This window comes from Phaethon lepturus, unplaced genomic scaffold (assembly GCF_000687285.1).
Source record: "Phaethon lepturus isolate BGI_N335 unplaced genomic scaffold, ASM68728v1 scaffold17303, whole genome shotgun sequence".
Taxonomy (NCBI): Eukaryota; Metazoa; Chordata; class Aves; order Phaethontiformes; family Phaethontidae; genus Phaethon; species Phaethon lepturus.
In genome coordinates this window covers 17,308-29,917 of record NW_010531396.1, presented here as the reverse complement: position 1 = coordinate 29,917, position 12,610 = coordinate 17,308, and the positions used below count along the sequence as shown (strand labels likewise).

Sequence of the window (12,610 nt, the reverse complement as noted above, 5' to 3'; positions counted from 1 at the left end):
CTTTCCCCTCCTCTTTTTATTTAACTGTAGATCAATACAGAGCAGCAGGCCAAAATCCAGGAGCTGCAGGAAAAGCTGACAAAGGTAATGTCTGGGTGGTGAAAGTGAATTTTCCACAAGATTTTCCAGTGAAACCTTAATGCAGAGGAGGGATGCACTTTGTTTTATCCTCAAAAATAGAATTAGTCATAGCATGGGGGATGATAAGGAAAAGGGGGTGGGAACTGGTATCTGAAATCATTGGTGTTCTCAATATGCTTTCGGCTTTTGAGACATGTCAACAGTGTTTATTTTTACAAATGAAGCTGAGTCAGAACTGGAGTAGTGTAGAGAAATTCTAATTTAAAAGGCCAGTTTGGGTATGTTGTATGCAATGCACTCTTCCCTTGCTCCTGAAGACAAGGTTCAGGTGGTTTTAGCTCACCAATAAAATACACGTTGGACTTGGTTTAGTCTCCCAGTATGCTATGTTTTAATTGCAAAATCATTTTCCAGTTCAGTTCTTCTCAGTAAAAATGTTGAATGATAAGGATTCACAACATAATTAAAATACCATAGCAATGTAAGCTGAAGGAAGTACGTAATTCTAACGTTTGCAGTTGTGGTCAGTCTGTCACTTAAGAAGGCGCTGTAAGAACAGTAAGGGAACTTCTCTTATTGGGATCTTTCAGCAGAAAAGAAAGGGTTTGTCATAATAATCCACTGAGAGACCTTTTCAAACTTGGCACCTGCTGAGAGGGGCCTTTTTCAAGGGTTAGTGATCCAGAATATGAATAGGAGGCCAAAACTATGTAGAAATAGTACTTCTAATATTTCAAAACAGTCATGTTTTCTCACTTTTTCTCCTTTCATTAATTCGAAGGAATTATCTGTAGGCCAACAGGTTATTTTCCTAGTGTTTTAGTAAGAGTATTTTGTGAACTCTTTCCAAGAACTTGAGATGAATTTGGGGGTAGACTTTACTTTCAGGACATAGAGACAATTAAAAACTTAAAGTACAGCAAGACAAATGTAGGTCTCCTGGATTTTCAGTTTTTCGTTAAACAAAAGAATTATGTAACAGAAGTTAGAGTTTGGGTTCCTGCACATGTTTGTAGGTTGCCTTAATTTTAGACTGCTAGGCCAAAGTTCTGTAGCAATTTTATTCAGAACGTTGACCGTCTTGACATTATGAACTTTTCACATAGTAAGTTTTTGTGTGTGTGTTTTTCTTATAACACCTCTTTTTTTTTTCTTTTTCTTTTTCCTCTCCTTTGGACTTTTAGGCTGTGAAAGCTAGCTCAGAGGCAACTGAACTTCTTCAGAATATTCGTCAAGCAAAGGAGAGAGCTGAGAAGGAGTTAGAGAAACTGCAGAATCGGGAAGATTCTAATGAAAGCATGAAGAAGAAATTGCTTGAAGCGGAGGTGAGTGGAGAACGTCTATCTAGAGTAAATTAGTTATTGAGAGTTATTGTCTCAGTTTAGAAACCCTCATCTTGGATGACTGGGAACAGCTTGTATTCCTGTAGTAACTATTAATGGGAAAGTAATGTTAGATATTAATCAATTTTTAATTAAAAAGCACATATTTCTTTGAAGAAAACTGAGAGGCTTTTTATTTTCAGTGAGGAGTAAATAAGGACATGTGGTTAGCGTAAGGGATTTGAGGAATGATGAGGATTTAAACTATAAAAGACAACCATCTATTGACTACTTCAGCTGACTTTTTCTAGAAACTACTCATTGCTTTAAGATAATGGTTAGCCTAAATGGCAGTTAATAATTGCTCTACAGGAACGGCGCCATTCTCTAGAGAATCAAGTGAAGAGATTAGAGACCGTGGAACGAAGAGAAAACCGACTTAAGGAAGATATTCAAACTAAATCTCAACAGATTCAACAGATGGCAGAAAAAATTCTGGTGAGCAAAAATGAAAATAAAATATATGGGGTAAGAGTTTGTAAGAAGAGGGTAGGAAAGGAATGGAAGACACAGAATTGCATTGAATAAGCTGGAAATTGTTGAGTAAAGGGATTTGTTTCTTGTACCAGTCATACTGGAGAAAGCTTAAGCGCTTGAATTCTAATTGCACCTTTAGTTACAAGCTCACTCCTGTACCTTTATTCTTAATACTACTTTAAAATTCTAGTTGACTCAGTGGGAGCACTTTTAAGTCACCTTAGTAATATTTAAATTAATTACCTAATGATTATTTCAGAAGTAAAACATTCTCAGGACAGGATACTGCAACAATAAAAACATTGATATCTAGCTTTTAAACTAAATTGCAAAGGAATTTAGAGGTCAGATCTACTTGAAATGCTTATATTTTGAAGCTGAGAGAAATTAGTCATCTAAACTGTTCATCTCCAAAGATAATATTTGTCAGGAGTCCATTTTCACCCACATACCTTTTCTGTTGGCAATTTCTTGTTTCTCTCCTTGTTAAACCTATTAAATCTTTAGAGTGAGTTGGTATGTCAGTCTACAGTGAACCAAGCAGAGGGTCTTTCTTGGTCTTTCCCACTTTTACTTACCTGGGACAGGAAGCATAATTTTATAGTGGAATAATTTAATTTAATTTTGTATTTCCTATGAGTTTTCTTTCTATGTTGCCAATACAACAAGGAAAAAAAGATTACTTTTTATTGGTAGCAATCCTGAGCATAGACATACCTGAGGAAGGCCAAATGGAAATGGCCTTCCAAATAACCGTATTTGGAGTCAACAGATGAACCATACTTGTTCTGGGCAATAGCTGCATGTGTAGACTTTAGCATTGGAACGCCTGAGCACTCTCAAGAAAAGGTAGAATCGGTTCTTTAGTAGTGCTAGTTCTTTCAGATTGTTTTGATAACATGAGTGCATGGTTAAGTGGGAGGCTATGGTTTTGCTGGGCACAGAGCCATCTTTATGTTTAGAAATAGTGTAAAACTTCAAATTGTTTCATAAGCCTCTTGTGTATATTTGGGGATTGTTCCTTGATTTTGATTACGTTCTCTGTGGAGGAAAAACAGGAAGGGAATGCAGAAATATAGACTAATTGTTTTACACCATAGGATATGTTTAGCTCTTCTTATAGTTTCCATGGAGTTCTGACAGAATGTTGAAGAGACACAGAAGTATTTTATAAAAAAATTCAAACAAGCGTTGAAGAACTAATCTGACAGAGTCTCCCCTAGTTTCTTGCAGCTCTGATCTGGGAGCACAGGGTAATACTTTTCTTTTTTCTCCACTTCTACTCTGTTCCCTCAAGTTGATCTCTTCAAACACTTTTGACTTTTCCTGGTATAGGACGGTAGGAAGGGAGCTGAAGATACAGAATTGCATAGAATAAGGTGGAAATTGTTGAATAAAGGCATTGGTTTCATGTACGGTTATCTAGCAGTACCTGAGAATTACCTGCTGATCTGCCTGTAGAGAATTGAATAACTAAGAAACAAGTTAGAGAAGATATTTATTACTGCTTGAAAGTAAGTACTTGCTATGATGCTAATAACAAAGTTAGTGCTACGTAAAGGATAGTAAGTGAGAACTGGAATGGTAAGAAATTACCTTTGTAAGCCCACACTGGCTGTTAAGTGCCACTGCAGAAACTGATGAAGCTTCTGCTACAATATGAGCAGTCTGATGCTGGTAGCTTTGAAGCTGCTGCTGATCTGGTTGTCTGATTCTCTGCCAGGACCTGAAATGTGTGGGCTTCTGAGGGAGGTGAGTTGTCCCTCTTGTTGCTGGGAGACATACTTCAATTGCAAAAAGCAGCAATCACCATTCCTTGCAGAAGCATTGGGTACTAGGCACTGTAGATGACCTACTTTTGGTGAACCTTCTCTTTGATTCTCCTTTCTGGAAAAAGAGGTCTATTGCAATTACTGGAGAAAAAAATGTCTTTGTACATTTTCAAGATGAGGAAGATCAGAAAACAGAATATGAAAAGAGCTAAAGTAGAAATACCAGGAAATTTTCCTGTGCTGTGCAATAATGAAGGCAGACACGAGACCTGGATGCTTCCCAAAACCTGGGCTTGCCTATGCAAGGGTCAACCCAGTGGTAGTGAATGACAGACCTGGATCTGCCTCTTGTTGTAAGGAAATTGTTGGAATGGCAAATATGATGATGAATGAGCATGAAGTTCTAAGCTCAACTCTTTGAGGTATCCTGTTGAAAGGTGATTATAGATATAACCTGAATAATATAGTCAAACAGCAGAAATAGCTAACTTCTGAGATACAGAATTATTTAAGACCTTACTGTGCATGGCTCAAACTATCTGGTATGAAGTAAAGAGATTAAAAATATTCTGGTATGTGCGACCATATATATTGCATTCTGCACTTTTCATTTTCCAAGCAATTTATAAACAATTATTCTGACCACATTTGTCTGAGGAATATAGCACAGTAAATACTATTCCCACTCTATGAATGTAGAATGAAAAGAATAGACGGCAGTGCCCCACTACTGTGGTCTTCTGTGAGAAAACAAGTGAGAGACCTTGTTAAAAATAGATCTGAACTTCCTGTGATGCCACTGCAGCTATCAAGTGTTTATAACTGCTTGTTTTCACAAAAGATCCTTGGCCCATCTTTGGGAATATTTTACTGGGAAATGGAGATTCTTATTGTGGCAGTAGAAATCTTTGTCTTTAACAGTATATGTGCTCTACAGTAGATGGGTCAGCAGCAATATGCAAAACTTAAAACTGATAATGTGCAGCACTCATAATGTTTTTTTACTATGACAGCCCTGGTCTTGGGATTTTTATAGTGTGAAGCCTTAAAAAAGACAATGAATGAATGTTTGATACCTATGTAACACATACACACAGCACCTACTTTTTCTTTGTGTCTGAATATGAATCTCTGCTGTTTTTAGGAGCTGGAAGAAAAGCATCGTGAGGCTCAGATTGCAGCACAACATCTGGAGTTGCAGCTGAAACAGAAGGAACAATTCTATGAGGAAAAACTCAAAGTAAAATTATCTTCTTATGATCTTCCTACAAGCTTTTGTGGGTAGAATGAGTCCAGGGAAAAACAATTGCCTTTCGGCTCTGATTGCTTTGTCTTACGAGTTGCCTTCTTGCTACCGAAAAGTTCAGAGAGCTTAGTGGAATTTGACTAAGTTTTTCTTATAGTCTGTGCTATTGTACCTTATCTGTCTTTAACACTGCATTAAAACAGATGGCATTTGAAGTCAGTTCTATAGGAAGGCAGTTGTTGATTGTAATTTGACTATTGCTGACTAATACTTAATGTTATTGGATCTCACATCCTGAAAAAGATTTCAGTTCCTACTGATGATTTTCTAAGAGTATTCACACAGCTCATCTGTAAGTTTTCAATTCAGCAAATACTGAAGTATTTCTGAAATTCCATCTTCTTGGAGCTGTAACATCTGCCAAAAAGCCACAGAAACAACCCACTTTGTTTTTGTCTTTTCCAGGGTAACATAAGACAATCGAAACATAACACAATCTAAAATTAGGAAAAACAAGCTGGGAAATGTGCACTGGCTAAGGATTTTTCTAAAGAAGCTGCAGTACATCAGCCAGTAAATGCATTTTTAAGAATCTTGTTTCTACTAAGCATAATCTGTTTAGAGCAATCTCTATCTACTATGTTTACCCAGGACTCTAATTCTACATTAGAACTTAAATGTAAGAGGATGTAATATTTAAGAGGAGAGAAGGAATTTCTATGAGAGAAACATGAAACAAAAAAAGAGATGTAAGAAGGTTTCCTGGCAGACCAGAGCATGTGGTAATCAGTAATGAGAGGAGAGTGATAGAAAGCAGGAAGACCAGAGGTAGATGCTGAGAAAGGAGATGTGGTGACATTAAAAGAAAAAGAGAGCCAGTGTATTATGGGGACATATGATATAGGGTTTATTAGGAGGAATCAGGAAGCCAGGTGAAAGTGATTCAGGGTTGAAAGAGGACATGGGATGTTTGTAACTGGAACAGTAAAAGATATCCTGTGGTCTTCAGACTTTGTGCCTTTAAAAACTTGCCTTTGAAGGAAATGACCTTCAGTTTAACAACTGATTTAAAGCTCTGGACATACATACATAACATGCATTTTAAAAAAAAAGTAAGTTAGTTCTGTTCTTAATGACAGGTATTGCCACAAAAAGAAGTCTTTTACTTAGCTGTTTCATTTGGTGTCTCTGACTTGAAGAATTCATGGGTTCTTAGTTGCCTTCCCATGCATACTTACAGAACTTACAATTACTTCTGAGCTATATTGATAGGACACCCAATGGATTTGCACTTGCTTACTTCTCTACTATACATGTTTGGGTATAGAGCTTTCTGTTTTCTGTTGCATGTAGTATGGACTATTTCTTGAACACAGTTTATATGACTTAAAATAATAATTTTTTAAAAATCTACATTATCTCCATGTCTTCATGAAATTCCATCATTAAATTCAGTCTTCAGAGATAACTGAGGACTTAACTGAGGAGCTCTTTTTTTGGAGTTTGCTCCATTGCATGGTTTTCGTGCAATTGCATCTTGGGTTTAATTTTGCTTGAGAGATGATCAGTTGCTTAAAAAAACTTTCTGTCTTTCATGATGATTTTCTTTCTGCTTGCCCTTTGCCCAGTGAAACAGATATAATTTAGACAAAAGAAATGTCTTCATTTAGGTGTTGGAAAATCAGATGAAGAAAGATCTTGCAGATAAGGAAGCACTTGAGAATATGCTCAGAAGACACGAAGAAGAAGCACGTGAGAAATGTAAAGTCCTGGCTGAACAGAAGGCGGTACGTATAGTTAATTGGAAATCAAAGGATTTTAAGAGTAGCTTTCTGAGACTGATTTCAAGCAAGATAATCTTGTTTGAGGTTTTGTAGTGCTGCTGAGCTGTTTTGAAGGAAATCCACTGATTAATACTAATTTTAAAAGACATGTTTTTTTAATTCAAGGTATCTTCAAGAATATTTCCTTAAAAGTAGCCATGTAGCTTGCTGTGTACCCATTATTTTTTGCATTGATAATAATATGGTTGCTTTCTCCTAATATTAAATCAGTATACAGTAGTTGTAAATAGCCCCAGCAGTTGAATCTGTGATGCTCTTTTTGATCAGTTTTGTTTTACTTCTTTTTGTTTCTGTAAAAGTTCAGGCTTTTTTTAAACACTGTTTTTATAATCACTACTATTGTGCAGTCTCAAAGGCACATTGCTCTGTTTCAGATGATCAATGCAATGGATTCGAAGATTAGGTCACTGGAGCAGAGAATAGTGGAATTGTCTGAGGCCAATAAACTGGCAGCAAATAGCAGCCTTTTTACCCAGAGGAACATGTAAGTATAACAACTGCTATCATATTGGTCACTACTGAACAGTTCTCAGTAAGATCTCTTCTCTTTATGTAAAAGTGGTTCTGTCTTGCAGGCCTGCTGTGCTCCCTGCTTGTTTTTTCAGTGATGCAAAAATACGCTTGTTCTTCAAATAGTTGTGGTTCACTGTGTATTTTGTGTTTCCTCAAACATGACTAGGAAAATTGGTTTGTATTACAATGTTTACTTTGGAGCCTTTCCTAAGGCTGGTGCTTTGTGCAGGTTTACCAAACATGTTAAATGAATACTAATAATTTTAATGTCTAAAATACCTCTGGAGAAGCATGTATTCCTTTTTTGAACGTACATATTGCTAATAGATTTATATTTTCCTTGATTCCTGTGACAGTTGTGTGCTGTTGAAATGTAAAACATTAAACACCTTTCTTTCACAAACATTGCATCCTGCCTTGATGGGTGAGAAGACAAGTAAGAAAACTAGAATTTTAAGCCAAAAGTTTTTCTGCATGTCTTTGAATTGCCGGTTGCAAGAGTTAGATATTTTTGTTACTGAAACAGGAAGAAGTAATGTGAAGTTAGGAGATGCTTCAGCTTCAGAATGCTGCTTCAATTCATTTTGTTTTCTTCCTAACCCAGGTAGCACTTGCATATATTTCTATTGCCTTCTTGGCTTCAGCCTCTCTTTAGTTCTCATCAATGACCGGTGTAGTAGTCAGTTCAGTGGTTTTGGGGTATACTACTGGTCAAGATTTAATGAATCGCTGTGTAATCAGCAATTGTTCTTGTGGTAAATTCTTATTTATTAAACACAGAAAATCTTCTGTGTCAGATCTTTTTGTCTGCCTGAACTTCCACTTTCAATTCTAACTGAGATTCCTTGTCCTTATAATGATGTTTTTCTGTCATAAATGGCTTATAGGAATTCTGCTTCAAGTTTAGGACAAAGCGTGGATTGTTTGATGCATCCTGGAAGGTAGGGCTAAAGTAGTATATGCTCTTACTGAGTTAAGAGATTCATCAACTTTGGCTATCTGCTGAAAAGTTTTCAGTGTTCATCAACTGCTGGATGCGATGTCTGGTAGTGTCTCTGTGGGAAGTGCTTGGATAGATTCACCTGTAATATTGTATAGGATCAAGCAAGGATGAATTTTAGCAGAGTTGGCTTTTTTTTCCTTTTCAGCGGTGATTATGCCTCCAGCTACACAATGGGTCCAATTTTTGTTCTATTTCAAATATCTGGCAAGTTATTTTAGCCTGAGCAGCCAAAAATATTCACAGAAATAACTGAGAGATTTAATTGTGTTGCTTTATGCTCTAGACAACCTCCAGTTAATCACTCAGGAAGTTTGCTGAGGCAGCAAAAGCCATAACTTACCTGCACTCTGAAATAAAAGAGAAGTATTGTCTCAGCGTGTGCCTGGGCAGCACATGTGAGGTCTAGGGTCACAGTCATTGGTGCTGAACTGAGTGTAAGAACTTAGCTGTGCTATATGCATCCTCTGAGAGCAGGACACTAGACTGGAGATCCGTAGAAAACGAGAAAAAAATATAATAAAGTTTTAACATACGACTTAGAATAGATTATTGAGAGACATTGTCAAGTCATGTCATTTTGCAGGACTGGTAGAAGATGGTACAGAATTAACATTTGAAGAGAAAATTGCTTTATTATGCATGCAGGCAGCTAATGAATTTGTGCTTATTTTGGGAATCGTGATGGAGAAAATGTATAAATCTGTTGTTGGACTGTATTTTGAATCCACAAAAGCTACAGCTAATCTGAGCATGTTTAAAGAGGAGAACTTGTGATTAAACCCTTCAGAGGAGAAGGGAACACTGCTAGCTTTTGTTCCATCAAAACATCAGGAACTAATGATTATCAGGTTCCTGAGAAGATAGTCCAGTAAACAGTAGGAAGTGCAATAACACCATTTGACAGTTCTGGCTGGCAATAATCTGTAGAGGTAGGTTAAAAAAAGAGAAAGGGTGAAAGGGTGGTTTTGTGTGCAATGCACAGAAATGTGAGTCAGAACACTTAAGTTCTATTTTTAGTTTTGCAAAGTTTTCCTATTTGATCTTGAGTAACCCACAGAATTTCTCTGGGATAGTATTAATAACAGTTTATCTCACAGTGAACTTCCTAAAATATTAATTCATTAATATACGTAGAGCTTTGTGAGACTTCAAAGTAGAAAGCATGCTACAAGGCAGAATCTTCCAATGCATGATAAAATTATTCCAAAAATTGTAAATAATGTAATTTTGTCATTATTTTTCTTTTTTTCTCTCTTTTTTATGAGGGTATCAATTTCAAATTATTATGGTGATAATTAATGGTTGCCAGCTCTTAAGATTCTTATGAGCACAAGTAATTATTTTTGTTCACTTTGTAGATTAAGACTTTGATCGGAGACAACAAAGCTTCACTTCAATGTAGGCCAAGCTCTAGGTCCATTACAGCTTAAAAAAAACCCCAAACAACAAAACAACCCACAATACTCTACCCCCCCAACCCTGAACCATAGGGATTCTCTTATCTCATGGAAATATATTGTGTGAAAGCAACTTTTCTTAGCATTTATTTTTCCTGTATAGAAAAACATGTAACAAGGAATTGGTGAAATGAGAAGAATGAACTGAATTAACTTAAATATTTTAGATTACTGTGTACAGGATTAATTTTTCTGTGCAACTTGCAAACATGGAATTTTAATGCTCTGAGCATGTGTTGATGAATATAATAGTACATGGATCTTTCACAGATGGGAATAGAAAGTTGACTTTTTTTTTTAAGTTGGGATGTAGAATTTAAGCTATGAACTTAACTATTCTGCTTAACAGGAAACTTGTAGTATATTCTTCCTTACTTCACCCCAGTGAAAGGACATATGTTAAGTACATTTTGGGTTTGTCACTTGTGCTTTTCTTCTATCAGGAAAGCCCAGGAGGAGATGATTTCAGAGCTCAGGCAACAGAAGTTCTACTTGGAAACACAAGCTGGAAAGTTAGAGGCACAGAATCGAAAATTAGAAGAACAATTGGAAAAGATGAGTCACCAAGATCACACTGACAAGAACCGCCTGCTGGAATTAGAGACGAGGCTGCGAGAGGTGAAAACTTGGGTTTAATCCCTCCAAACAAACTTACTTGGATGTGTACCCCATTTTGAGTAGTGTAGTGAGAACTAGAATTAAGTTGTTTCAGTTCTGGTGTCATTAAAAAAAATGGTATTTTAAGATGTATTAATTTAGTCTAGCAGTACTTTTTTTCCCCTAGGAGTAAAATAAAAATAATAATAATAAAGAAAAATTAAAATTGCTCATTAGAAGGAGATAAGAGTAAGTATTAAAGATTTGTCATTCTTAGACCTAACTGAATCTGAGATTTTAGATCATCTTACTTTCTCAGAATCACATTTATGGTTTTTTTGTACAATACCCTTATAATGTTGCCCAGCTAGAATGGTTATGGGGTAGAGAATAAAAGCTTAGCTATGGACAATGACCAGCTTAACCATAGCCTTAGAGTCTACAGATTAGAAAGCAAAGGACACAACAGAATGAGACCTGCTGCTTCATGCACATTTTTCAGAAGTTTTCTGGAAAGGAAACCTAATAGTAATATGAAAATATGCGTTTTTAAAGATTTGTGAGCTGTGCTTCGTTTTTAGTTTTGTATCAACTAGTTTGGATCCACTTCAAATCTTCTTTTACCTTCTCCAGTCTCACTCCACTAATTTTCAGCTAAGACTGAAATCTTGCCTTTAGCTAAGAGGGTTGGACGACCAACACATGTCCTTGTTTGACCGGAAGTTGGTTGGGACCAGTGTAAGATTTCTGGCAGGCTTGTCGCGCATCTACAGCACAACAGACAGATTCACTTGGGATAGCAGACAGCCTGAAGAAGGTGCTAAGGTTTGGAATTGATTTTGAGCACTGAGATCTGTTCTGCTGCTTGTTCATTTCTTATCCATTTCTGGAAATGACATGTTTATCCCTGAGTATGCCTCAAGAAAACCTTCAACCGAAGCCATTCAAATAAACCCTGAGCCAGATGATCTGGTTCTTTAAAAAGAATCTGAAGGGAAAATGAAATATGAAAGGCAATTGCAAAATGTATGTAATATTTACATACATGTAAAGATTAGTATTGATGTTTATGCCTAAAAGTTCTCAAATAAAGATTTTAAAGATTCTCAATTTCAGTGAAGAGAGTCCATCACAAATGACTTCAACTTTTATGCCTTTTATATCAATGTTTGATATGTGATATTGGAGTCACAGCTGGAACTATTCTTGTGCCCTTGTTGTTTCAAAATGCCAGGTTGCTTTTATCCTTTTTCAAAGCAAACCAGTAGTTTTCAGGTAGTAGACAAAGCTGCATCCTTGACTTCTCAGTGACTTAAGCAATCTGTCAAGATGCGATTTTTGGGATAGACATGGCAATGGCATCTTAAAGTGAGGTTTGAAATGAGATTACATTGCCTATATTTTATTTGTTAGTAACTTATATTTGGATGCTACTTTTTCTTTCTTCAGGTTAGTCTAGAGCATGAAGAACAAAAGCTGGAACTCAAAAGGCAGTTGACAGAATTGCAGCTGACACTCCAGGAGCGGGAATCTCAAGTTACCGGGCTGCAGGCTGCACGGACAGCCCTGGAGAATCAGCTCCGCGAAGCCAAAACTGAACTAGAGGAGACGACAGCTGAGGCAGAGGAAGAGATTCAAGCTCTCACGGTGAGCCCTAAAATTTGTACTGTGAGCTATATATACAGATTAGTATTATGTAGGTTTATGTTTCTTAAAGAGGTTAAAATGAGTTTATACTATTTTATTTTTAGTTTTCAGAACTAGATATGAATTGTGCCTTGTGTTGGTAGAGGCAGGAATGGCTAAAATGTCAAATTTTGTCTGTCTTATTATCTTTAACCGTATGAATGCTTCCTAGTAGTGGTTCATTGCTGCCAAAACTGATTGATTGTTTGTAAGAGTATTAGTACTTTTGTGACGGGGTGAAAGTTGCATATGAAATTCTTATTGTTATCAGCTTTAATCTGTAATTTAATTATGCAAATATCTCATCAGTTTGAAAGTACTTGATGAGCATAAAATTTTTGATGATTTTTTTTTTTTTCGTATCAGTTACCCTGCTTTGAGGATCCTTATTTGGGGAAAAAAGCCCCAAATTCCTAGGGAAATAGTGTTGTTAGCACATAATTTTATTCCAATGCTTATTTCATTAAAAATTGTCACATGTGTCTTGCAGTCTCTGGTGAGGTGTGTGAATGATATAAACGAAAGAAAAAGCTCAATTCCGCCCCCACCCCC

The 12,610-nt window shown here is 36.5% G+C and overlaps 1 protein-coding gene across 1 annotated transcript in view; it reads left to right on the top strand.

The window, feature by feature from the left end:
• Nucleotides 1–12,610, top strand: part of CIT (citron rho-interacting serine/threonine kinase) — a 60,814-nt gene that overhangs the window by 31,388 nt on the left and 16,816 nt on the right. Inside the window, exons 15-22 of the mRNA XM_010284550.1 lie at nucleotides 31–84; nucleotides 1,266–1,406; nucleotides 1,776–1,901; nucleotides 4,857–4,952; nucleotides 6,629–6,745; nucleotides 7,177–7,286; nucleotides 10,219–10,393; nucleotides 11,822–12,019. Coding sequence (XP_010282852.1) covers nucleotides 31–84; nucleotides 1,266–1,406; nucleotides 1,776–1,901; nucleotides 4,857–4,952; nucleotides 6,629–6,745; nucleotides 7,177–7,286; nucleotides 10,219–10,393; nucleotides 11,822–12,019 — 1,017 coding nt within the window. The remainder of the gene's footprint in view (nucleotides 1–30; nucleotides 85–1,265; nucleotides 1,407–1,775; nucleotides 1,902–4,856; nucleotides 4,953–6,628; nucleotides 6,746–7,176; nucleotides 7,287–10,218; nucleotides 10,394–11,821; nucleotides 12,020–12,610) is intronic.